Source organism: Heloderma suspectum, chromosome 4 (assembly GCF_057233095.1).
Source record: "Heloderma suspectum isolate Gila_16-S chromosome 4, 16-S_ref, whole genome shotgun sequence".
Taxonomy (NCBI): Eukaryota; Metazoa; Chordata; class Lepidosauria; order Squamata; family Helodermatidae; genus Heloderma; species Heloderma suspectum.
In genome coordinates this window covers 194,119,206-194,146,415 of record NC_139461.1, presented here as the reverse complement: position 1 = coordinate 194,146,415, position 27,210 = coordinate 194,119,206, and the positions used below count along the sequence as shown (strand labels likewise).

The window sequence follows — 27,210 nt, the reverse complement described above, 5'->3', positions numbered from 1 at the left end:
GGAGGCGACACTGGCGAGGTCAGAAACAGCAGCACAAGCTTTTTTGCTGCTCTTGCCAAGTGGCTCTGTAGCTGAACCCCGCAACCCATGATAAAATCGCTCTCCCAGGTTTGGACAACATGACAACCCACCACAGGTATGAACAACCCTAGAACAAGCCATGGGTTCTCAGGGTGGCTTGTTTGAGAAAAATAAGCCAGCCTACAGAAAACGAAACGGGTTTGGACAAGCTGACAACCCACCATGGCTGGCTGGCTGGCTGCCTACGATGGGTTATCGTGTTGTGCAAACCCAGTCAAGGAGTCTTGTGGCACCTTAAAGACTAGCACGTTTATTCTGGCAAAAGTTGTTAGACCTGGTACCAAAGTAATCCTGCATACACAAGCTCACACCCTTTTACCTCTACCACATAGTGTAATTAATGCAAAATAACTGCCATTAATTGGTTCACTAGGACTGAGTAGAATGCCCATTTAATTCACAAGTAGAGGCCCTTTCATGCAGCAGGGGTTCCACCCACAGAAGAGAAAATAGGCCCCACCACTCATGTTGCACAGCATCCACGCTGCATGGATACTTGGCCAGGGGAGCCTGTGCAAGTAGAGCTCTGCATCCCGTATGACAGAGGTTCACTTGTTGAAGAGACGAGAAAAAAATCACTGTTTGATTACCTTTTATTGACCATAATTGTATGACAGAATGGGACAAAACAGTTAGGGGTAAACTAACTTGAACACGGCAGTACTAAGAATATACCTGAAATACAGAGCTACCACCTCCAAACTTTTAATAATATCCCAAATTTCAACAGCTATTCCTACTAAGGCATTGAAAAAGCCAAGGAGGAAAAATACCACTCACCGGCTACTCTTTAAACACCCTGATAAAGAAAAAGGATAACTGTTAACTGTCAAGTGATCCACAAGGGAGTGATCTTGAGCAGATGTTTGGGTTGCCACTTTTTTCTGACAGGGTTTAACAGCTGCACAACAGCTGTTAAACTGGTGGCTTTGAAAGCATATTCCCTGCTGAATTTCTGCCTGCCATGCAACGGAGTTCTGCCAAAAAAAGTGCCAATCTAATATATACTCAGGATTATCTGAGTATATACACCTGTTAAAGGTATGTAAGCGATAGAAACGGATTAACATTAGTCACCCAAGAAAATGTTAGGTACATTACCTGTGTCCTATCAACGGAACTCAGCTGGAGAATATGTACAGAAGTTCCACAGGACTAGCCCCCTCAATCTGTTGCTGCTGATGCAGACACACACAAGTCTTGCAGTACCTTAAAAGCCTAAAGGTGCAAACCTATGCATGTTTAAAGAGAAAAAAGTCCTACAACTCCCACCATTCCCCAACCAGCCGGGAGTTGGAGGACTTTTTTCTGTCTAAATATAAACAGGATTGCGCTCGAACAGATTTAGTTACAAGAAACTTTATGCAACAACAAGCATGTCAGGCTTTTCAAGCACCACATAACGTTCGGGGGGGGGCGGCGGGGGGAGTCGAGTCCCGAAGTTGCCATATTCCAGAAACCCACAGCCTTTTCTAGCTTTGGTTAGGCCGCTTAGTTGTTTTTGGAGGTTTTCTGTAAAAAAAAAAACAAAAACGGGGCGGCGGGGGGGGGGGGGAGGCGGCCATTCCGCAGCTCAAGGCTCCCGCTCAGCCTTCCCAGGGCCCGTCAGGAACTAGCCAACCGTCCGCCGCCTGGCTGGGCCGAGCACGGCCTGATACAGGACGCGCGGCTGGAACTGAGGAGCCCAAGCAAGGAATGAAAACCGGCTCGCAGGCTTTAGGCCACTGCCGAGAAAGGCCCGGAGAGTCTCCCTTTCCGCCCTCAGGAAAGGAAGCCGCGCCGGCTCCTCACCTCTCCTCGCAGCCCTGGCCCTTCACTTGCACCGGCACCAACTGGCTGAACAGGCTCTCCGCCGCCATCTTGCGCTTTGAGTTTGGCGCCGGGCTCCCGCGGGCGGGAAAAGAGGGACGGGCCGGTGGAGGGAGGAGCGGCAGCGAGGGCAGGGCGGCAAGATGGCGGCGCCCGCCGGATCGGGTTCCCCTCAGCCTGGGCGGTGCGCCTATTTCGTGGGACGGAAGCGGCGCTTCTGCAAGATGGTCCCGGGCCAGGGCAGGCGCTTCTGTGGGGAGCACGGCGCTCACGCCGAGGTGGTAGGCGGGAGGCAGGCTGGGCTATCTGTAGGGGTCCCGAGGCGAAGGAGGATAGCGGCTTCTTTCAGTAAAGAGAGGCGGCTGGGGTTCAAGAAGCCTGTTTCTCCCTCGGTTACAGGGAGAAAGCGAAATCCTACTTATACAAGGGCTAATTCGTTTGGCTTGGATAATAAACTTGACATTGCACCAGGCATTGCCAGATATGGGCGGAATGAGGAGGAAAAGCCACTTTGCGCTTGCTCAGAGGCGTTCTGCGTTTCACAGGTTTCAGCTCCCCCCCCCCCTTTAGTACCGGGTACTAATGCAATAGGCGCAGATTATTTTTTTTTTTTTCCGTGCCGAAAAAAAGCACCCGCTGTTTTAGTTTATGCCTCTCGTGCCACAGAAGCCGGTGGAATTGGAAACTGATGCTGAGGCATCACTCGCGTTAGCTGTTGAAAACCTCAGAACAGGTTTTTAAACCAAGGTTTTCTTTTTGGCACACCCTGCTCCTGATTTAGGTAGGATTTAGGGTGCTTTGAGGTGGGTCGTTTTACTGTGCAGGTCATGGCATTTAAACTTAAGGGAGAAGATGATGCCAGTCACTTTTTGTAATCCCACCCGTGTTTTCTCAGCGATTCTTTTCTCCCCCCCCCTTATTGCAGAAAATGGGATTCCTTAAAATACTGGCCCCCCCAGGACATATTTTCGGGAAACCTGTTGAAGATTTGAGTGCAAATCACATAGGGTGCTTCCAGACAAGGCTTTAATGTGCAATTGCACTGGCTCATTTATGGAATTTTACAGGGAGCCCAGATAAGGTCAGCTTACGTTTGTGACGCTCCTGTGTTTTCCCACCACTTTTCCCATCCTTTTTCATATCAGGAAAAAAAATCTGCTAAGGAAGGGAAGATGCATACTGCCTTTTGATTTGTAGCACTAGGAGCCCTCCACCTGGAAGCATTCATAGTCCATTCTGTTACAGCATATTGGTTGTTCTTGTATGTTACTAGCAAATGTATCCAGCGTCGTGGGGCTTGGAATAGTCCTTACTGTGATACAGGGAAGATTCAAGCAAAGTTACACAGCTGTCAGAGTTGGACCCATTGTGCCCTTGTCTAAGTGAATGCATGGCCACAGGCACCCCTAGGCATGGCCCTTGCTGTGGTGCACTCCCATGGCCTCCTGGGGTGGGGGTCTGCTGCCCACTCCATTCCTCTGAGGGAAGTCTGCTGCTTAGTGACCAAAGATGGTACTGCAGACTCCAAACACAGACACATTTAAGGGCACAACCATATGGGGTGCACCCTGGCTACTCGTAAGCCACTGAACTCGGAGGCTTATAAGTGTCCTGTGTAGAGCGGGAGCTGCCTTGTGCCTCCCGCTCTGCATTACAGCTAGATGGCTGATTTTGCCCATGTGATGGAGGCTTCAGGGAGGGGAGGAGCCTGGGGACGGCTGGGGATACCTCTTAGTCCCATGTCCCCAGTCCCCTCCCTGCCCCCAGGAAAGCCTCATCTCCTGCTCGGTTTTGCAAGCATGGAAAGGTAGCTGGCATGGTTCTCTCAACGCTGGCTATGAGGGGTGGGGAGTGCAGTTTCCTACCTCAGAGCCCTGTCTGTGTGCTCAGAGCCAGAAAACCGAATAATGCTATGTCCCCCCAGCTGCTGTATGGGGGGCATAGGATTGCATTAATAAAAATTAATTTTTTATTAATAAAAATTAGGGTGCAATCCTATCAATTTGTCCTCACTGCTTGAAAGCCCCTGAACTTGGATGCTTCCAAGTTTCCTATGCCCTACAGGGCAGGAGAAGCATTGGAGGTGATCTTCACCTCCCTTTACCCTGTCTTTCCTGATTTTTGCTAGACAGGCCTTGCAGGCTGTCTGAAGAGGGCACTTGGGAGGGGGGAGGCTGGAGGAGGCTCAGGGTAATTCCTATCCTGGCCTCTCTAGTCTCCTCTCCTCCCTACCTGCTGCTCATCTTTTATTATATATGATATGACAACAGACATCTTTTATTATATCTGACATGATTACAGTGTATCCATGTACTTAAGAAATCCCCAAGTATATTACGTACATGTAGTTTAAAATGACCGCTCAGTACACTATTACATTTCAAACCTTTTTTAACCAGGAAGAAAATAGCAGGAAAAGGATGCCTTGCCCTTTGGATCCAAAACAGTAAGCGAGTTATATCTGTATATTAATTTTTTTTTAAAAGAATGTGAATAGCATTGCTAGTTTTCTTTCTATTTCTGATTTTAGCACTGTATATGAAGATCAGCTAAAAAAACACTTGAAAAAGTGTAATTCAAGAGAGAAGCCAAAGCCTGTAAGTGTACTTGGAACTGTTTAAAGGAATTAAGGGCACAATCCTATCTAGATAGGCGGCCACCTCCAAACTCGGAGGCGATCGCCTATCCAAAGCAGGGCAGGAGGAGCACGGAGGGGACTGTTTCCTCTGCGTTTCTCCTGCCCTGCCTTTTCTGCTAGACAGCCGATTGCAGCTATGTAGCCGCAGGAGCACAGAGCAGGGAAGGAGGCTGCATTGGATGTGTCGTACAGGCAGCTACGTTCTCCCCACCCTGGAACACCCCCAGCCATGCCCCTTTCTGGCCCCTCTGTGCTCCACTTGTGAGTACGGAGCATGGAGCTGTTCTGCGCCGCGTCCGAGGCAGCGCAGAAGTGGGGGGAGGTCGGTTCTCCGGGAACCGACCTCAGCGTGCGGGCTCCGAGGTCGGTTCCCAGATAACAGCATATCCTATGGCCGTCTAGCCACTGTCTAGCAGCCATAGAATTGCTCCCTAAATGGGTCTCTAAGGGCACAATCCTATGCATGTTTAGATAGAGAAAAAGCCTACATTCCCAGCATGCCCCAGCCAGCATGGCTGGCTGGGGCATGCTGGGAGTTGTTGGCCTTTTCTTTGTCTAAACACACATAGGATTGCACCCTAAAATGTGTAAATCCAAGCACAGCTGTTTTATGTAATGATTCTCCCTTCTGCAAATACTTTGGTGAGACATGTGCTGCTTATGTGGGTGGTACTTTATGTTACAGCAAAGCAAATCGTTTATAGAGTTCTGGGCACCCTTAAAGTTGTGAATATCAAAGTGTAAGGCAGGATCCCCTAAGGAGGTGATGACGAAAGCACTGAATAAGGTTTTAAAAGAAGAGAAATAAAAGAGTTTTGATTGAAATAGTGAAAAAGAATGGGGGTGGAGAATAGTTTTTTAAACCACGGGAATAAATCAAAGTATGACAAAATAAGACTTGGCATCAAAACTCCATTTAAAGTGAAATTAGTATTCACTGCTTTTTCATTTTGGATTTGTTATTCTAGTTACAGAAAATAAACAAATTCTGGTTCACTTTCCCTCAGGCACTTTGAGCATTATTAAAATCAGTATGACCATTGTGATTGGCTTAGTGCAGTGGTATGATCAAGCCTTGGTGAAATAAACTGATTGTTTTTATTGAACCTTTTAATTAAAGGCCAGGTGAATCAATATAAACATACTGAAAAAATAGTGCATATTGTTGAATCATAATTAAACTGTAACTTGATCTTTGTTCCTTGGTTTACTTAAGGTCTACTTTGTTCAAGATATTAATGCAGGACTGAAAGATGCAACAGAATTGCCTGAAGAACAGGTGAATGATTTTTTTAAAAATAGATGTTGTTTATCACACGTGATAATCAAGGAATCAGAGTTCATCTGTCAGTTACACAGGGTTCTGTAGTGCAAGAATGCTGCACTGTCTTGTAGATGCTGCAGTAATAACTTGAATGCCCAGATTTGTCCACACTCTACGTTGCCCATGGTTTTGCAGCAAGAATTGCTAAACTTTGCACTCGGGTATGTTTTAACATTGGTTAAGTGGTCCTCTGCCTTAAACCCCAGGATACAGCTGTTTCTCTGCTTTTGGCTTAGGCAGAAACATACGCTGCTGATCTTTTGAGGCATCACACTCAAGTGACCTTTGTACGGGACCTAGATAACTGCATCCATCTCACATCTGGTGTTACCTCTTTCATCTAAAGTTACCAGTCTTGTATCATTCTAAGGCAGCCTTCCCGAACCTGGTGTCCTCCAAATGTTTTGGATTTCATCTGTCATCAGTCCCAGCCAGCATGGCAAATGGTCAGGAATGATGGGAGCTGTCATCCAAAACATCTTGAAGGGCACCAGGTTGGGGAAAGCAGGTCTAAGGTATCACTTAGAGTGCAATCTCATGCCTGTTCAGACAGAAAAAAATCCTACAACTCCCAGCATTCCCCAGCCAGCTATGCTGGCAGGGGAATGCTGGAAGCTGTACGGTGTTTTCCTGTCTAAACAGGCATAGGATTGCACCCTCACAGCCTTATCCTATGTATCCTTGTTCAGAAGTAGACATCGCTGAGCAACAGGTAGGGTGCCATAGATTGCTCCCCAAATAACCACTTTGCTAGATGTGTGTTTGCCCTTACAAGCCACAGTGAGGACAGCAAAACATTGAGTACTCCTAGATAAGGGAATTGTGCTATATTTATTACCATGGTGAACTCCCTTTTGCTCTGCTTCTGGTGGCTACATTTTGTAATTGAAGAGAATTTGAGTATGATGCCCAGCGGAGCTGCATGTGGTCACCTCTTTCTGGTGACTAGCACTAATCTAACAAAATTGCATATTGTTTGGAACAGACCAAATTTGATACTGCTTATATGAGCCTTATTCTGCTTGGTTTATATGGGCTAACCTTTTGTTAGATAAAGAAGAAGACACTTTGTATAGATGTCCTTTTGTGTACACTCCAGCAGGTACCAATTTCTACACTTTCCAAAGAACAGTTAGAGGACTTAATTAGGAAGCTTAGAAGAGCAAGTAACCGTGAGTCTGCTTTTATTTTTAGATTGGTTATAATGGGTGCTGAGAAATCAAATATTTTAGAAACAAGTCTTATGGTTATATCCTAATGGTTTTAGAAATAGCTAAGGATTACATTGAACACCCACTAAACTCTAGCTGTTTAAAATATTTGCCAAGCCAAATTGAGCTCTCTGATATGACACTGACAACTCAGCCTTAAAACATATTTAGGAGCAGTTCTATGCATGTTTAGACAAAGGCCTACAACTCCCAGCATTCCCCAGCCAGTTGTAGGTCTTTTCTCTGTTTAAACATGCATAGTATTGCAGGCTTACTTGGAAGAAAGTTTTTTGGAGCTGCCTCAGCTAAAAACTCAGTGGAATAACTCTGCATCTCATTTACAGGTATAAATTATGTACTTAAGGACCAAATCCTCTCCCATCAGGCCTTACAAGAGGCCCTAAATGACCCCCAAAATGGAGACACAGCTTTTAAGCATTTAAAACAACAGGTAATATCTCCTTCTTGGCAGTAAATATTATATTTAACACAATTTTCTGATTAGTTTCTAGGTGGTTCATAGTCTCAGTAGTTTCCTTATAAAGCACTTAAGTTTTTACAGTTTATTCTTAATATTCTCAAAGCATTAGCAGCATTACCTGGAGATTTCTTTTAAAAAGTTTTGCTGAATCTAATTTTATTTATGAAATTGCTTTTGCATAATGGAGCTTTTGTTTGTTTTGAGTTTTAATATGAAATAAACCCTTAACAGTAGATGCTAAAAGTAAAAGCTATAGTATTGACTAAGTAATAATCAAAAGGATGTGTAACTACAGTTTACAGCAATCTGAATCTGCTGGAAATAATAGTGCAATAATTTGATCCTCAAATCCCATCTCAAATATCTATAATAGGGTCCTAGGCACAGGAAATAAAGAGATGTCATACAGACATAAATCACAGAAGCCAAAGCAAAAAATGTTGTACCAGTATGTCCCATAAGTATAGGAAGAATCAGAACGAGTAATTTAGTAGGTGCTGTTGAGAGATACATGAATGCTTTCCTTCTGATATTACAGAAAATAAGTTTGCTGGGTTCATAAATAATCTTTTGACATCTGTAGGCTTCTATACTAGGTAACATGGAAAGACTGAATTTGCTTGGACCAAGGAACTGTTTTGTTGAATTTGGAGCTGGGCGGGGGAAGCTGTCCCACTGGGTGGATATAGCCTTACAGGATGCTCAAGATGTTCATTTTCTTCTTGTTGAAAGAGCAACTACCAGGTTCAAGGTAGGGCATTATTGCAAGGTTTCATTTTTTGGCAATGTGTGTCAGTTCAAGTTTGGTTGGTTGGTTTATTTTATTAAAAGAAATTTGCCAATAAAATCAGTAATTTCAAACGCTAAAGTCATTCCATTTTAAAGTCTTTAAAGTCATGCCAGTAACACCACCACAGTAATGAATAACTTTTTCTACTGAATATTTTTGTTTTGGGTTGTAAAGTATAACCAGAATTTTCTGAGCAGATTATTGAGTGGCCATTCTTTCATAATAATGGATTGTTTTGTTTACAAGGTAGATGGAAAGCACAGAAAAAATTGCTTTGAAAGGCTTCACGTTGATATCCAGCACTTATGTTTAAGTAAGTTGCTCATTTGTTTACACAAGCTTCAATTAAAGATTTATTTATGAACTCTGTGAAAAACAGTGCAGAAGAACATGGTGATTTTAGAACAGATTAAAGCAGGATCAGTCCTATTAACTTTAGTTAAGATTGAGAGCCAGTGTGGTGCAGTGGCTAGAGAATTGGATTTGGATGCCAAGACTCTGTAATAAGTGTTTAAATACAACTTTTGAAGTGCTTGCTCAACTAGAATGTTACTGCGTTGCATCTTAACCCTTGCCATAACACTGAGGTGAAACACTGTTCTGAACTCTTTGCAGAAAGTGTTAGAAACAATTCTAACAAATATTAGGCACAGTGCAATTTACTGGAAGTGCAGTGCTTGGGCATTGAGGATTCCCACAACTCTAATAGATTCCTGTTCCCCTCTCCCTTCATGTGCAGTGGAACAGGCTGTTAGGGGGATACTCCTGAGCACAACTTGCCCTGAGGGGAGGACTGGATGAAGGTATGGGAGGTGTGCACAGATCTCCCATTCTCCCTCGTGGTGCCTATGTTTGCATAAGCAGGAAGAAGAAGAAAAACAGGGTTCTGTTCAACCTATGAGAATCCTCTGCTTATGGATGCTGCTCTCATAGTGAACTGGACTGTGCCCAAACCACATAACAGTAGGACCATTTTGCAGTAAATGGGCTTTAGGTTGCAGCACTCATGTTTTGCTTATATGTAATTCTGAATCAAGGTGGTAATTCTATGCATAATCCAGCTGCTGTAAATCAAGTGGTTGGGGAAGGGAAATAGATACATCTGCGCAAATGGATGCTAGGTAGATCGTACCACCATTGCTCAAATAGTGATCTCGGGGGCCAGAATCGATTTACATATAAGGCCTGATGAAGTTAAACTTTAGAATAAAGACATCACATATTTAAGACCAGAATGGTCCGCTAGTTCTGTATAAATTGAGCCTACTACTAGCTACTTCTCGTGGTCTCCACTTGTATGTTTTTGAAATGTTAATCACAAACCAGGTCAGATACACAAATCAATTAGAATGCTTTGATTTCATGTGAATTATACTAATAGGTTTGTGCCCTGCACATTTGGATTGCCCTCAAATAACTAGCTTCAGCATAGTCCCATATACTTTTAATTCAGACAAGTGGTTTGTAGATTATTTTTTTAAAATTTGCATGCGACTAAACTTAATTTGTTGCACTGAATAACATGGACTGAAGGCTCCCCACCAAAAAGATAAAATTGGATACATTTGACCAAGAATGTGTGCCTGAATTCCTTTGTGGTATTGAACAGATTTTGGTATTGATGAACAGTTCATTGAATAGGCTGGAAAATGGCTATTGCCTTCATGCCCTGCTTGTTGGCTTCCTAGAGTCAGTTGAAAAAGAGCTTGTGGGAAAGAGGATGCTGGACTAGATGGACCTACAGTCTGATGGTTCAGCTGGCCTCTTATGATGTCTTTAGATTTTTGATACTGCTTGTCCTACTATGCTTTTTGAATCTACATTTTGTTTACCTTTTCTCTCAGTATCTCTGGCTGGTCTGTGGGTATGCAAATACATAATGTGTATGTAATGCCAGGCTCTATTTAATCTGAATTGAAGCAATTCTTTTGATTGCATCATGTACATGCATGCAGCATTCAAAAAGATGCTGGATGAAAGCAGTAATTCTAGGTTTCTTTTTTTCAGATAGGGTACCTGTTCTTGGGAAGGAGAAGCTACCTGTGATAGGCATCGGAAAGCACGTATGTGGTGCTGCAACAGGTACAAATTGTGCAGATTGTCAGTGCTGGTGAAGCTGCAAGGGTGGGAAAACCTGCTGTTAGACTACAACACCCATCATTCCTGACCATTGGCCATGCTGGCTGGGACTGATGGCAGTTGGAGTCCAACATCATCTGGAGGACTACAGCTTCCCCACCCCTGGTGAAGAGAAAGAAGATGATTGAAGAACAGTCCATAAAGATAGTCTTGCTTAAAATTACGCAAGTCTGAAAGGTCACATCGTGCAGAATTGACTTTATTCTGAGTATGAGTATTTCATTGCCTCTTCTTGGTATATGGGCTTTTGCTTCTGAACGCTCTAGATCTGCCTAAAATATCCATATAAATATAATTTAAAGGTAAGAAAAAGTAATCTGACGAATCAAGTTAATAAGGCTCGCCATATGCTTTCGTACATATAAATTTAATATATTTTGGCTGCAGCTTTACTCACCCTACTTTTGGGTATAAGTCCTACAGAACTCAGTAGACCACCTAAACTTATATAGAATTGGGCTGTTAGGTGGTAATGCTAAAATGAAACCTTAAAAATGTTGCACCATAAATATGGTACATTGGTAAATGAGCCACATTTTTCAACTGTTATGGATTGCGTCAGGTGAAAAGATGGTCCAGACATCAAGTATTATACAGAAATTTCGTAATATTATATGCATTATTCATTTATATTGTTGTGTGAAGCAGCCACCGTTCAAACAGTACTTATGTATTCACAGACCTTGCTTTGAGATGTTTAGTTGAAAGCTATGCAAAATCCTGTCACGAAAAGGAAGGTCCTGCACCTAAACGCTTCAAGACTGATGGAAGCAACATAACTTCTAATAATTCTGATGAAACACTTAACTCTGTAACTGGCAACTGGAGCCCTGTGGCTGGAATTGTTATTGCACTGTGTTGCCATCACAGGTGTGACTGGAAGCATTACGTAGGCCAAGAATTCTTTACAACAGTAGGACTTGGGGCAATGGAATTCAGTTATTTTAAAAGAATGACAAGCTGGGCTACTTGTGGCATGAGAGAAACTGCATCAAAAGTCTCTGCAACTGACACAAAGAATGAAGCACAAAACAATGAGAGAGAAGAACATGGCCAAGATGACAGAAGTGCTGAGAGCGGTTTGGATAGCCTCCAAGGGTATGTGATCACTTTCAGTACGACGGTCCTGAAATAAATATGTTTGACTGTTCTAATTTTATGTATTCTGTAACTGAATACAAACTGCAAGGTTTTAAAGTGGACTCTAGTGCACAAAAAATTGTGCCCTAATAAATTTGTTAGTCTTTAAGGTGCTACAGGACTCCTCATTGTTTTTCAGTTGTAAGGAAATGTAAGCCATCTGCTTGCATTGAAATGCTTTAAATCTGATGTCGTGTTTTGATTCCTTGAAATTTTAGTGTTGGAATATTCTAAAACTTTTTTTCCCTTTTGGTTCTAGACTGCTAACCACTGAGGAACGAAAACAGATAGGTCATCTTTGCAAACTGTTGATTGATCACGGTCGGATTGAATATTTACAGCAGAGGGGGTATGAAGCTGTGCTGCAGCGTTATACAGATCACAGTGTGTCCTTAGAAAATGTACTCTTGACAGCTGTGCCATGTCAGTCTTCATTAGCCCCCTCAACTGTTTAAAACCGAGAGGATTTTAGAATGGGTAAATACACAGTCTGCAGAAATGTTCTTGATTTCTATCCAGTATTGTGCTTACCAAATAGATATTGGCTTTTATGGTCTCTTGTGGAACCAGAAGAAGGAAGCACCAACTTACTCCTCTGCACTGAGAGAACCTCTCGCCATCTTTGTTACAGTGAATATGGATGCTGTTCAATCTTTCTGTGCTCGGAAGGACTATAATAGTTATCTTCTAATAACAGTGAAAACCCAGATTGGCATGGAATTTTTTTTCACTTGTCAGGTGAGGCACCAGCTAGAATATCACTTTCCATGTTTTCTGAAAGAGAAGAAGGTTAATGGAGCAAATCCACATGCCAAGAAACTTAGATTTATAGTTTTAAAAATGTAATGAGAACATTTATAGTTTTAAATAATTCTTTGTACTTCTGGAAGAGAGTTTTTAAAATGTTTTTAAACTGCCTTTGAACTGTGTATTTGCATAGAATTAAAGTACTTAGCTGAAGTCTGATCAGTATTTTTTTTCAGCTAGCAAAGACTATGGGCCATATTACACTTGACCTCTACAGTGTTTCTCTTTCAAAATAGCAACCATGGGCCCCTGAGCAGCATTAGGGCCAGATCACACAGGGAGGTAGGTTTAACCCTTTCTCCTGTGCCATGATAACAATGAAAATCCTATCCACTGAAGCAGCAATTTATCTCAGGAGTGGGATTATTTTTGTTAGGGAAAGGGCTAACCTCCTCTCTGTGCTCTGCAGTCCCAATCTTGATTATTCTCCCCTCTTGCATATTTTAAAAAGAAAATAGACACAACACCAAGTGATATGTAACATTTAAGGTGCAATCCTATGCATGTTTAGACAGAAAATGGCCTATAACTCCTACTACTGGAAGTTGTAGGACTTTCTCTGTCTAAACATGCATAGGATTGCACCCTTAGTCTGTTTCTCCAGAACTGTCGCCATCAGAAACTTAGGGTGCTCTACATTCCCCAGAACAATGTGGAAGAATGGCCCCTAAGCTCCCCTTGGTAACCTTGGCATGAAGCCCTTTTCAAAACAACAACCAAACTATCTTTTGTGAAAGATGGATGCAAATTATATACCATTTTAGATAAAATTCTTATTAAAACAAAAGTGTGATAAAGAGGAAAAACATTAAAAGTAGCAAGGTACAGAATTAGTGTAGATGCCTTTCTTTACTGCTTCGCTCTGGTAGAATTGCAAAGCAAGGTTCTAGTACTGGATATTCTAAAAGTCCTTTGCTTCAGGCCATTTCAAAGAGCATCAGATAGGATAGCAGCAAAAAGAAGGCAAGCTACTAGTCCCACTTGCTGCTTTTTTGAAAACTTCCCAAAGTCCTGCCTTTGCATTAGGAGCATGCCTTCAGGTGTGGGCAACCTGTGGTTGGACTAAAAGTCCCATCATCCCTATCCAGTGACTATTCTGGGTCTGATAAGAGTCAGAGTAAAACAACATCTGAAGGGCCACAGGTTGCTTACCCCTGCTAGTCCTTGGGCCAAGTACAGCTAGTCTAATAAGTATCAAGTATACTAGCATTTAAATGGAGAAAGAGATGAAGCAGATAATCTGGCAGACTACATAAACTGGGTCCCTGTGTGTGACAACAGGATTCAGACACAGGAAGTTAAAAATACATTCAAGTTAGGACTAGCTATGTTTCAAGCTTCATCTCCCAAAGTGGAGCTTGAGCACTACAAAATGCCATAGTAATCTCAAACAAACTCCAGATCATCACACTTATGCCTTTATTTTAACAATTATCATTAGTGGCAGGAGCTACATAAAGAACGGTTAAAATTATAGGTCATTTTGAGTTGACTTGATTCTTAAGATCATGATTATATTGGGGTGGGGGTGGCACATCTAAGAAGTACATTTCTGCTGTAAGTGTCTAATTCGTATTTTCAGAATGAATCTTTAATCCAGATTAAAAGAAGCCTGCATGGTGTGGGTCAAATTAATTCAGCGTTGTGATATTAGTGTCAGAAACACTGTCTCGCACTATCAACATACCATGATGCTGACTTAATTCTTCTCACTGTGGGACAGAATAGTTCTCCCCCCACCACGTCTCAGTCATGTTTATCTCTGAAAGGTCAGTGATAGCATTAAATAGCAGCTGTGTGTATACAGCTTTGCAGTAAGATGCTAGCTAGAATACTGACCTACTGCAACTGCAGGGGGAAGAGATAGTTGCCAAAATATTTTTTTATTTCCTGTCTGCTTTTCTCTATTAACATGTGGAGAGTCAAATGGGTCCTGGAAGAGCTTGTTCTCTTCCTTCATTTTGTGTGCACTCTGCTGTGAGACTCTCTGCAACCAAGGCATTGGTTACAATTTAGCTGTAGGGAAATATGTATACCCATAATTAAGAGAAGTAGGATAAATAGCTGCTCTCTCCATTATGCATGTATATGTTGCAGTGAATGTTGAGAATTTCATATAAACGTTGTGAATGTCCAGACAGACACACACACACACACACACACACACACATATATATATACCTCTATATATATATATATATATATATATATATATATATATATATCTCCCACTTTTTAGACATTTAAAAATATATCTGGGACTGATAACATTTAGTGTGAGTGTTGACATTCACCACATTTTGGACATATAGGGCGCAGTCCTATGGGTTGCTCCCTCGTGAGACAGAAGCCTCCAAACTTGGAGGTGTCCATGTATCCAATGTCCTACTGGGCTCCTGTCAGCAGGGCAGGAGGAGCAACAAAGGTGATTTTTACCTCTGTCCTCCTCTTTCTTTTTTCACTAAACAGGCCTCTGAGCTTGCTGGGCAGGACTGAGCTGGACAGGTCATAGGATTCCTCATATCCTAGCCTCTCTTTCACCTCCCCTCCCCACTCACTTGAACACTCCAAGACCTCTCCGAGGCCACTTTTGCAACCTTGGAAAGCAGCCGGTGTGGTTCTTTTGGCAGCAGCTACAGGGGGAGGGGAAAAGAATAGGAATCTGGAGTTCCTCTTCTGAGGTCATAGCAGTGTCTATGGCCTTGGAGGCAGTGGGGGGTGGGGGGGAAACTCCAAAGAATCCTGTGGTCCCTGGGATACTCTCCTGGGACCACAGGATTTTTCTCTTACTCCAATGTATACATTAATACTATTGTCCAGTACTTCTTTGCACACATGAGTAGGAAATCAACACCCAGCTTCCCTATGTGTGTGTTTCCCTATGTTTGAATATAGTTAAATCCTAACATGAAAAGCAGTTCTAAGGCTGCAGGCCTAAGCATGTATACTTGCACCTTATTTCCATTTGAAACTGGTGCTGCTCACTTTCTGATTTAAAAACATGTTGAGAATTAATGCAATATTGTGGCTGCAATATTTAAAGCTGCAGTTGATGATGAGTCAATAAAGATGATGGGTCAATATACAAATCGTACCTTTGGAAAATCAAGAAATGGTTTGCTGCTGACTTTGGTTGTGTTTGGACCCTAGTTTAGCTGTGGGACACAAATGTGCTGAGGCAAATCTCAGACTCACATGTTCTACCTCTTCCCCTCTGCTCTACCCACATGATCATATGAGTTTGGAAGCTTCCATTTTTTCTTAACCATAGTTTAGCATTTCATCCAAATCCTACACTGTGGTTAATGTTTACTATAGTTTGTTTAATCAAGTCAGCTTCATAACCAGTGGTTTGATGTTGGCTTATTTCAAACATTAACTACAGTTTGTCAGTCCAGATGAAACACAAGCTATGGCTAAGCTTCTCCACATCTCCTCCTGTCCATGCAAGAGGAAAGGGGAGGGTGGAACACTTGAGCCTCAGGCTTGCCTAATCTCATTCATGGCACATCACTGAGGGCAAAACTATGCACTCTTTCTGCAAACACAGGTTCGCATTTTTGCTGAGTAGTGTGACTAGAAGCATTTTCAGAAGACAGCTATTTTCCTTCTGGGAATCTTATTTTCAAGGAGGACATGAGACCTAAGATGACACATGCAAACATGCTCCCCAATCTTCCCTGAATTCATTTTTGATAGCTTGGAGAGAAATGACTTGGTTTCCCTCTGCAGTTGGTAAAGTGGCTGCAACAATGTAAGAAGACAGTCCCTTCTTCCTAGAGGAAGAAGAGATTAAAATGTTAAGGACTACAAGATTGCATCACTTCAAAGCTAGGAGCATATTTTCCTCACTGAATTTAGATTTGCTTTCATTTTAACTGTATAAAGATAAGCTACCTTTCTGGTTGAGTGACTCCTGAATATATGCGTGCATGAACTGAATTCCATACAGTTCCCGTTCCTCTTCCTCTTCAGTATTCTCACAAGGGGGAAGTGTTACCTGCAACTTCAGTGGGTTGTCTCTGAAGTTGACAAATCTAGTGATATATTAGAGTAACGTGTTAATGAAATGGCTTTCCTTCAACAAAACAAAACAGGAAGGCTGCTTCAAGCCTAACAATCTGATCCTCAGCTAAAATTGTGAGTAGCAGAAGTCCTGTTCACTTCAGTGTAGCTTGTGTAGGCATTGTTTGCTCTTTGAAACCTAACTGGTGCAGTTCACGAGGCTGAGCTTGTGTGAGCCTCGGGCTCTCTTCTCTTTCTCTGCTGTAGCCACAAGGAGATCAGAAGCTTCTGTTCTGGATTAACCACAGTTTAGCATTATGACCAAACCTTAAACTGTGGTTAATCTTAACTGGTTTGTTTAAGCAAGCCAGCTTCTTAAAATATGAATTTGGCTTGTGTGACAAACCCAACCTTTCCCACGCCATTCCAAAGCCTGTCTCTGAACAAGGATATGACCAGGCACCCACAGGTACAGAAATCTGCATTACTCCACATCTGAGGGTTGACTCCTCCTCCCCAGTGACTCAACCTCAAGTTAAATAGGTCCATGCAGGAAACACCTGAAGGACATATGATCAAGAACACTTCAGGCTACTGATTGGTCACTTGGAATTTCCATTTCCTCTCTGGGGGTTGCCTCCCACAGCAATACTGGTGATTGTGAAATCTTTCTTGGTCTTTGAGCAGCTGACAAAGAGTCAAAACTAGACTCTTCCATGCTGTGGAGCCCCAGGGTTCTTCCTGGTTTTTATCTTGCCATTGCCTGCCTTACTCACAGAATTTTATGGGGGGTCTAGACAACGTTGTCTTCCACTTGTAGCCTTCCCATGTTTTCCTACCACTTCTTCCATCCTTTTTCCTATCAGGGAAAATCCATCATGGAAAAAAAGATGGAATTGCTGCACAGTGCCTTCTCATTGCTAGCACTAGGAACTCTCTTACAAGTGCCAGCCAAATTGGGCACCTCTTTCCCGCACCACTCGTATCCCAATTGAGGTGCAAGTGGCACGGGAAGGGACTTGGCTGGGGTTTGCAGGAGCTGGTCCTGGAAGCCTTGGCCAAGTCTGGGGAAATCCCCATGTTATCTCCAATCTTTGTGTAGCACACCCTCCTATTGGAGGCCAGGGGGTGGGGCATGGGGAAAGGACCTGGCAGATTCGGCCCATGGGCCAGAGGTTGTCACCCCCTGTGCTAGAGTATCCAAAATGGGTTACTTTTTAAAGGCACACTAGACCTGCATGCAACACACTTGTGCTTTGGCTCACAGTGTGGGAATCACTGGTGTATGGGAATGCACAACTAACAATGAACAGAAGCTACAATCTTGCATGCACCACTCAACCCACACAGGGTTTGTGGTACTATGCAACATTTCAGTTTTCGCTTTTGACAACTCAGCCAAGTGAATCATGAGCAGTGTGGTTCTGTGCATTTGCCCACAGCGGGGGTGGATTCCAGCCGCTGCAGTGGCTTTCCTCTCACCTTAGGTTTGTCATGTCCTTCATGCAAGCAGGAATATCTTGAAGTTTGTTGTTGGTGAGGACAAGGGTGCTCAGATTTTTTAGGTTACAAATGGATTCTGGTAAGAAAGTGATTTCATTTCTTTGGAGCCACAAAGTGTGTAGGTTTTCTGCTCTGTAAAGTCAAACAGATCTATTAGATTATGAAGGAAATCACGTGGCTACATATACACATTTCTTTAACTTCTCTGGCTGTGTAATTATGGTGCCCTATAAGCAATTTAGCAGGAGTCTTCAGCTACAGAATCATAGAAATATATCATAGAATAGTAGGGTTGGAAGGGGCCTATAAGACCATCGAGTCCAACCCCAATCTTTGGCAGCATGGCGAGGCTAGATCTCTATATGGGATCTTGAAGACATCGTGCTAATCAGGGCTGACAATATCAAACTGTTAGTCCGACAGTGGAGGTAAGGCCCTTATAAATTATTTGATAAGTACTGTAGCTTTTCTAGGGGAAACTATAGCCAGCAAAGTAAAACCATCTCCACCAAAATAGTTCAGTCATTCATCTATTTGTCTCTGTCCATCCTACCCATGAGAGGGGCTCCTCATCAATATATGGGACCAAACTGCTAGCTCAATTAGGCAGGGATGGGCATAAGGTAGACCAGGATCCACTGGTAGATCTCCAAGTGATTTGAGGTAGATCAGCAAGAGGTTCTGACTCCCAGTGATTGAACATCAGCGACAACAAAAAGCCTTCCCCCCTACTAAATTAGGCTGTTAAAATCAAGAAAGCTTGGGGTAAAACAGGAGTAGATGTGTGTGCAAAAGGATTTATGTGTGATCTCCAGTTCTGGTACAGAAAACAAATTCATGCACTGAGCATGTGCTCAGAGGCATGTTGTTCCTCAATTCTATATGCCCTTAGGGAGCCATTCTTTTGCACCTGGCTCTGGCTAGTGGACCTCAGGGCTCGAATGAAAAACAAAGTAGATCCCAGAAGTCTAAAGTCTGCTTGCCCCTGAATTATGAACCCCCCAGAGAGATTCAGCTATTGGACGGTATAGAAATGTAATCAATATACATATGAATAAGCACCATTTATCTTGGAGTGAAAAGCACCTGTTTACACTTCATCTCAATAATGGTGAATCAAATACTACTACAGTCAGCTCAGCTGGAATACTGTCATCTCCGCTAGCTTTGTTGTTTGTAATGCTTCCTAAGGCCCACTTGACTTCACTCTCTAGGATGTCCAGCTCAAGTTCAGTGACTGCACTATCATGGCTATCAGGGACATTCAGATCTTCCCTGTATAGTTCTTCTGTGTATTCTTGTCACCTCTTCTTAATCTCATCTGCTTCTGTTAGGTCCCTGCCTTCTTTGTCCTTTATCATGCCCGTCTTTGCACAAAACGTTCCCTTGAGATCTCCGATTTTCTTGAAAAGATCTCTAGTCTTTCCCATTCTATTGTTTTCCTCAATTTCTTTGCATTGTTCATTGAAGAAGGCCTTCTTGTCTCTCCTTGCTATTCTCTGGAACTCTGTATTCAGTTGGATATATCTTCCCCTTTCTCCCTTGCTTTTCGCTTCCCTTCTTTCCTCAGCTCCTTGTAAAGCCTCATCAGACAGCCACTTGGCTTTCTTGCATTTATTTTTTGGGGGGATGGATTGAGTTGCTGCCTCCTGAACAATGTTACGGACCTCCGTCCATAGTTCCTCAGGCACTCTGTCTATCAGGTCTAATCCCTTAAATCTATTCCTCACCTCCACTGTATATTCATATGATTTAGGTCATACCTGAATGGTTTAGTGGTTTTCCCTACGTTCTTCAATTTAAGCTGAAATTTTGCAAGAAGCAGCTCATGATCTGAGCCACAGTCAGCTCCAGGTCTTGTTTTTACTGACCATATAGAGCTTCTCCATCTTTGGCTGCAAAGTACATAATCAATCTGATGTCAATATTGACCATCTGGTGATGTCCATGTGTAGAGTCGCCTCTTGTGCTGTTGGAAAAGAGCGTTTGCCATGATCAGCGTGTTCTCTTGGCAAAACTCTATTAGCCTTTGTCCTGCTTCATTTTGTACACCAAGGCCATGCTTGCCTGTTATCCTGGTGATTTCTTGACTTCCTGCTTTAGCATTCCAATCCCCTATGATGAAGAGGACATCTTTTTTTGGTGTTAGTTCTAGAAGGTGTTTTAGGTCTTCATAGAACCGATCAACCTCAGCTTCTTTGGCCTCAGTGGTTGGGGCATAGACTTGAATTACTGTGATGTTGAATGGTTTGCCTTGGATTCATACTGAGATCATTCTATCGTTTTTGAGATTGTACCCCAGTACTGCTTTTCCCACCCTTTTGTTGACTATGTGTACTACTCCATTTCTTCTAAGGGATTCTTGCCCACAGTAGTAGATATAATGGTCACCTGAATTACATTTGCCCATGCTTGTCCATTTTAGTTTGCTGATTCCCAAGATGTCGATGTTCAATCTTGCCACCTCATGTTTGACCACCTCCAGCTTACCTTGATTCATTGATCTTACATCCCAGGTTCCTAAACAATATTGTTCTTTACAGCATCGGACTTTCTTTTCACCACCAGACACATCCACAGCTGAGTGTCCTTTCGGCTTTGGCCCAGCCACTTCACCCTTTCTGGAGCTACTTGGAAATTCCCTCTGCTCTTCCCCAGTAGAATATTGGACACCTTCCGACCTGAGGGGCTCATCTTCCGGTGTGATATCTTTTAGCCTTGTGATATGTTCCATGGGGTTTTCTTGGCAAGAATACTGGAGTGGGTTGCCATTTCCTTCTCCAGTGGACCACATTTTGTCAGAATCCTCCACCATGACCTGTCCGTCTTGGGTGGCCCTGCACGGCATAGCTTATGGCGTCACTGAGTTACGCAAGCCCCTTCGCCACAACAAGGCAGTGATCCATGAAGGGGATTAGAATAATACTACTTGCCTATATTGCAGTGGATTTCAGTTTTACTGTCTAGTTAACAAGACATTTTATTTTATTGTTATGATGAAATCTTCAATAAAGTTAAATCACTGGTGCAGGAATTCCGCCCCCCCCCCCCCGAGATAGATTTACCTGTCAAGATTGCCAGGGATTTCTTTAAGTTTGTTGCTCCCCATGTCTAACCATTCCAGGTTTGGCATATCCAGGATAACTGATGGGAAGGTGGTAAACTGGTTCATGCTCAGATCCAAGTGATAAAGCTTCTTCATGTCGCTGAGCTGAGGAAAAGACGGAAGCATCAGCAGTGGTAATACAGCTTTATAAGCCACGTTTCATCAGAAGAATGGCTTGGGCTGCAATCATCGAGGAAGGACTGGATCCAGTTTTTGTGCATTCTGGGCAATAGACCAGCAGCGGTCTGCCCCAGAGGGTGGGAGAGAGGAGATCCCTGCACTTTACGCATGTTATTTCTGTGATCTTGAACCCACTGATCTTCAAAGTGCCAGGAAAGCAGTGGTAAGAGTGAACTAGGCATTGCACCATGACCAGGACTTGACTTGATGGGCCCTAGACAGGTGCCTGTCCTTACTAGGTACTGTTGACAGCTAAGCTCAAGCCACTTCCTTTAGAAAAATCCTTTAGAAATTTGTGGCACTACTCTAGAGTCTTAAGACTATGTATATAGTCAGGCTGCATTCTTATGGCACCTATTTTAGTATAGTATTCTTGACTAGATACAAGACTAACTAAGGTGTGCCATACCAAAATATCTGCAGGGCAGATACTTGGGTAACCTGCAAGATGCATCAGCATCAATAAACAAATCTGCTGTGTTTCTACAGCAACCGATAATTTGTTCTGTTTCTCCAGGCAAACATTTATGATTAGTGTATTCCTTTGTATAATCTCATCACTCTGTGGAAAATGTAGTGCAGATAGTACGGAACAGGCTTCCCAGAATTCAAGACATTTAACTAGACTGACAAGGGAAAACCAGGAAAACTTGGTGCCACTGAAATTTCACCAGAGAATGGCTGCCACAATCAGGCAAACCTTGGCAAGGGCATTATAGCTACTTTGTGGTGGCAATAGTCTCCCAAATGGTGCCTCCATGTCAGTGCTGCTGAGTCATGAGCCCAGTGAGAGCACTAAACTGGTGTTTAGTGTGAAAACAGATCCAGCACTAGTTACTCTGATATTAAAAAGATGTTGATCAAACATGCCTTTTGTTACCTTGACCAAAGAGAAAGAGAACAGTCTTTCCAAACCTGATGGGGAAGGTCACAAATGTCTCGATTCACTGCCAGCTCCAATCTTTCTAAGCTGACACAATTGCGTAGTTCTTTAGGAACAGATTTAATTTTATTGTAACTGAGGATCAGCTCTTGGAGATTCGACAATTGACCTGCAGAAGTTACAAATAAAACAAAAACTTAGTAAGTATTATGTTCACTTGTAAAAAGTTTATTTTTCAACAAATAGCACCCTGTTAAAAGTCAGAAGAAGATGTCAAGAGAAGATGAACAGTGTTGGGAAAAGCTGTTAAGATTTTGACAGCTCCCAATATTTGTTTTTCCCATGACTCTAGAGTTAAGTTGGATCCACCTTCACAGAACTAACAAAGGTATTATGTTGCTCTCACACAGAAAAGATAAATTGCTGAAGAATCAATATTAGAATTCTGCTTCACTTTGTGATTATAGGCCTAGTAGGGCCCCAGATAATAACTAATTTTTAATGAGGCCCATAACTTAGCAAGTTCTGTGGGGCCCATAATATTGCCTCTACCTACAGGCTCCTTCCCTCAGAAGACAAAAGGGTATTTTAATTTTCCTTCTTTACCTCAGCAGCAGGAAGCAGAGGGGAGGGGTTGGTATATTCAGAGATGGTTTATGGGACAATGGGGAGGGGAAAGGAGGACATGCGAGTGGGCAATGGTGAACCAGATCAAACATTCATTTATTTATTTGAATTATTTTTAGGTCACCTTTAAGGACAGATCCACAACCAGTGAGAAGGGGCTTCGGCTCTGACAGAGCTCTCGACTTTATGAGATACCTCAGCAGCTCACTTCCATTCCCTTGTCTCTTGGCTGCAGCTGAATGTATGAAAAGGGACCCTCTGTCCACACTGGGGAAGGAGCGGGAGCCATAGTGCCCTTTCCCAGTGTTTTACTTGTGGAGGAGAAAGCAACTAACCTGAATGATGCAAGGGAATTTGGGATCTGAGGTTACGCTAGGTACGAGATGACCTTTGGAGGGGCAAACTGAAGTTCCCTAGGTTCCAGGCATCTATCTCTAGCCTATGAGGAAAACATGAAGGCAGTACACAGTCAAAAAGGATAAGAGAGTAAAACCAGCTGAATGAATTCCAGCTGCTCACCTACACCCCAGTTCTTCAGAGGGTCTCAGTAGAAGGTTCTGTCTAGATGGCAAGATGACACCAATTGGTGACAGGGAAGGACCAATGACAGGGGCATGGAATTCTGCCTGCATAATCCTGCCACCATGTCATTTCTATTATTGAGACTAGATTCCAATGTGACTTGATTGTGAGAAACTTCTGTAAGCCAGTTCAAAAGCCTATTGGGTCTATAAAGTGGTATATAAGTTTTGAAATAAAGAAAATTAATAATTACAAAACATACTTTATTCAAAAAACAGGAATCCTGATAGATTTTGAACAGATGGTCTCCATCAGGAGGGAAATGTTATTCAAAAAAGACCTCCAAAAGAAAGCTGTGAAACTCCTGCAGGACTGCCTGATTCAGAAGTGAAACAATAGGCAGGAACTAGAAAGTTTCAACATTCAACTCACCGATCTCCCTAGGAATTTCCGCAATGGAATTTCGAGACAGATCTAGAACAATGAGGCTCTGAAAGCGACCAATGAATTGAGGGATTTTTACCAAACTAGTTCTGTGAAGCTGCCATTCCTGAAGGTGGTTCAGTTTCAGTAAGCAAGAAGGTAGTGTCTAAATTTGTATGAAACAAAACGGGGGAGGGGGGAATAATTGAACATATCATATCAAACACTACAATAATCCGATTCATTTCGGACTAAATAAGACAATAAACAAAGGTAAAATGTCACGAATGAATGAATATCAACACATTGTTTAACATTCTTTTCCTCTTTGTATAATACTCTTCAAGATTCAATTAGTTGAAAAGAGAGAGAGAAAATACTCAGTTCACCTAGCCTTTTCCGCATCCAGTTTTTAGCTTTACAGGGCAATTCTATGCATATATATACAGAAGTAAACCCCATATAGTTCAGTGAGGCTTACTCTTAGGTAAGTGTGTATAGAATTACAATTATTTTTACTTTGTTTACAGTGTTTTTTGCTGTCTAAAGTAGATGTAAGACCACTGCGCAGGGCTTAATTTAATGTATTTTATCCAGCATCTTGGTTTTTTAAGGTACTTTACAATTTAGTATTATTATATAATACCATGTAAAGGTTGGAGAAGATTAAATTTACCACAAACAGAGTTGGATTCTGGCTAATCTTAAATATGGGAAGATTCCAGCACTGATTTTGTGCCAGGTAAGCTCATGGAGAGAGATGATGGGGAGGTGAATGAGGTATTATGATGTTACTCAATTATCACTTGCCTTGATGGAGCAGGTCTGGTTCAATTTTAACCACGTGAAAGTAAACCATTCTATAGCAATCAGAGCCACAATGATATGAATCAAATAATTCCTTATTTGACATTGCATTTGTTAAGATTTTGTGATGGTAAATTATTGACTGCAAAGGAATCACTCGGAATATTAAAGTTAAGATGAATATGAGGGTCTGTCTCAGCCTTTCCCAACCTGATGCCTTCCAGATTGGTTGGACTACAACACCCATCATTCCCAACCAACACCGCCAAGGGCCCTTCAAGCTGGGGGTGATGGGAGTTGTGGTCCAACATGGGAAGACTGGTCTATCTCAACAGGCAGATAAATCTCATGGTACACTCAGGAGCAGGATACCTATTTATTTAAAACAATTTTTAGCCCACCTTTAAGGGTAGAACCGTCTTAAGGCAGCATACAAGCTAAAGCAATACATAAATATGAAAAGCAAATAGAAAAGCAAGAAATAAATACTATAAAAACACTACAAAAACTATACCACCAATAAAACATACCACCTTCCCCTGTACACCCAATCAACCTTTTAAATTTTCAGAGGAGGCCTTGTTGCTCATTTTGCAGCCAACAGAATGTTGCCATGTAACATCATAACACCGGGTCTTCTCAGTAGTGCCCCCCCCCCCCGGCCACTCTGGAATACCCCCTCCTGTGCGGTTTGGGAGGCATAAAATGAGTTGAGTTTTAAACACTTTCTGAACACGGACTTGTTTATTAAAGTTTTCCCTAGCTTGTAATTGATATGCTGCTGCTCTACTGTTTTGTTTTGTTGTAAATTGTAACTGTTTATCTATTCTATTCTATTATATATGTATTTTAGCGGTGGTCTTTATAGTGTTTTCTATGGAAACTGGCTAGAGATTTTATTATATTAAGCGGTATTCTAGCCTAGTCCTTTCTCCCACATGTCAGGTTTTTTACATGTTTGGTGGTGGTGTTTTACATTGGAGAATATTGAAATAAGCAGTTTCTTCCATGTGCAATTTGAAATGGTACTAGGAACTCTGTATGTGATTATTTGCATATGCATTATTTGCATAAACCCAGCCCACCCTATGTTTGGGCTGGGTTTATGCCTATGTAGTCAGATACTTAAAACCTTTACATATATTCTTTACATTTAATTGTTTAAACTTTAAACAATTAAATGCAAAGAATATAGGTAAAACTACAGCGATCGCAAGATTTGTGGAAACTAAAAACAGTATGCTATCATAGACAGGATTTCAATGCACTTAAATCTGATCCAGTTTTCGAAGATGTGCTCTGCACTTTAGTAAGTCTGTATATTTTCAATGGGTTGTAGCCAATGTGAATCCTACTTTGAGTAGATCCATTGAAATGAACGGGGTTTAAGGTCTGCATGACTACCTTACGCCCTATTGATTTCAGTGGGTCTACTCTAAGTAGGGCTCACATTGGCTACAACCCAGCAAGCTCTGCTTGTGTATATATAAACTATAAAACCTATGTCTCCAAGCACATGCTCTCACCCAAAAGAAATGAAGCTCTGCAGTTCTTGCAAGAAGTGGGGAGCACATAACAGTAGATCAGATTGATGAAGTGAAACACTGAAGCTGGGATAACAATTGTCAGCTTTTTTGTTAGTCGTATTATATGAATAATACCTTCCATTCTTCCTGTTCAATCCTTAAAACAGCCCTTCCATCTTCAGTGGTTACTTTTTCTTTAAGCCTGGCCAAACTGGTCCTTTCTTCCCAAACAAGTGTCAGTCTAGAAAGAAGGTTGCAAAACTTTTAATGAATCCCTGCCTAGGCTTTCCAACTTTTAATTTCAAAAATTCTGATCTATAGGCATGGTCAGAAGGCAGAGCCTGGGACAGGTCAGGGAATAGTGCCTGTTAGTGAAAGTGCCGCTATCAAATACATAAGCAAGAACGGACATTTGTCACTCCTAGGCCACTGTACTGATCTCTACTAACAAGGTGTCCTTTAAAGGCTGATGGCATAGTGTCATAGGCCTGGTCTATATTCGCATGAGGACGGGGTGTTAGAATTCTGGACTGTGCCACTTGAGATGGGGTGGGGAGTACAATTTTTGAACATGGCCCCAAGTTAAAAGCAACCAAATAGTTGCTGTTCTCTCCCTCCCCTCCCTCCTTTTCCCTTCTTTTTCTTAGGGAAGCATGAAATGTAATTAAAATGGTAAAGTACTCCTTACCTATTAATTCCACTGCATATGTAGACCAGGCCTCAAATGAGATAGTTCAGCTAAGCAAACAACCTCCCTGCAAATAGAAATCTTGCATGTCAGCCAGAATGGTTCTAGCCCAACTTTACCTGCTGTTAGTTGTCTCCTTGCAAAGAGTTGTTATTCTCCCCCTGCCCTCTTCTTTTTATTAAGGGAGAATTAAAAAGGTAATTTTCCACCAGATTACAGGTAGATCTCTGATTGGAATGAGACTGAAGTGGCACAGTCTGCCTTACCACCTCATTCTGCTGCATTATGTAGACTAGGCATCCAGTGAGATAGTTCAGCTCAAGAAGCTTTCAAATCTCTAAGTCTTAATAAGTACCTACCTCCCTGCAGCCCTCTGCCTGAATTCTTTTTCTTTTCGAAGCTCTTCCTTTACCTTCTCGATTCTGACTTCCCAAAGTGCCTTAACAGCTGTAAATGAGGCAACACAAACTGCCATTTTGGCCATGGCTCTTCCACGTTCTGATTCAGTATCTGGTTGCAT

The 27,210-nt window shown here is 42.3% G+C and overlaps 3 protein-coding genes across 16 annotated transcripts in view; 1 reads left to right on the top strand and 2 right to left on the bottom strand.

Moving 5' to 3' along the window:
* SASS6 (SAS-6 centriolar assembly protein) overlaps positions 1-2,054 on the bottom strand; it is a 22,823-nt gene extending 20,769 nt beyond the window's left edge. For all 7 annotated transcript variants that reach the window (XM_084851749.1, XM_084851751.1, XM_084851750.1 and 4 more), the window contains exon 1: positions 1,873-2,054. In XM_084851749.1, coding sequence (XP_084707875.1) covers positions 1,873-1,940 — 68 coding nt within the window. In that variant the 5' untranslated portion in view covers positions 1,941-2,054. The remainder of the gene's footprint in view (positions 1-1,872) is intronic.
* TRMT13 (tRNA methyltransferase 13) lies at positions 2,006-12,573 on the top strand. Of its 8 annotated transcripts, none has more exons than XM_084851764.1 (11): positions 2,006-2,142; positions 4,290-4,336; positions 4,421-4,487; positions 5,745-5,807; positions 6,952-7,024; positions 7,408-7,514; positions 8,128-8,295; positions 8,581-8,647; positions 10,342-10,416; positions 11,154-11,571; positions 11,873-12,573. In XM_084851764.1, exons 2-11 carry the CDS (start codon positions 4,311-4,313, stop codon positions 12,066-12,068), a joined length of 1,260 nt encoding a protein of 419 aa, XP_084707890.1. In that variant the 5' UTR covers positions 2,006-2,142; positions 4,290-4,310; the 3' UTR covers positions 12,069-12,573. The 8 variants fall into 8 exon arrangements, with proteins under 8 accessions (XP_084707890.1, XP_084707887.1, XP_084707886.1 ...); XM_084851761.1 differs by having other exon boundaries at positions 2,006-2,168; positions 6,955-7,024; XM_084851760.1 differs by having other exon boundaries at positions 2,006-2,168.
* Positions 12,341-27,210, bottom strand: LRRC39 (leucine rich repeat containing 39). The gene is made up of 8 exons (XM_084851627.1): positions 27,050-27,210; positions 26,138-26,243; positions 23,679-23,835; positions 22,130-22,266; positions 20,994-21,139; positions 17,908-18,060; positions 16,318-16,457; positions 12,341-12,387 (listed from the first exon to the last, which is right to left on the bottom strand). Exons 1-8 carry the CDS (start codon positions 27,208-27,210, stop codon positions 12,341-12,343), a joined length of 1,047 nt encoding a protein of 348 aa, XP_084707753.1.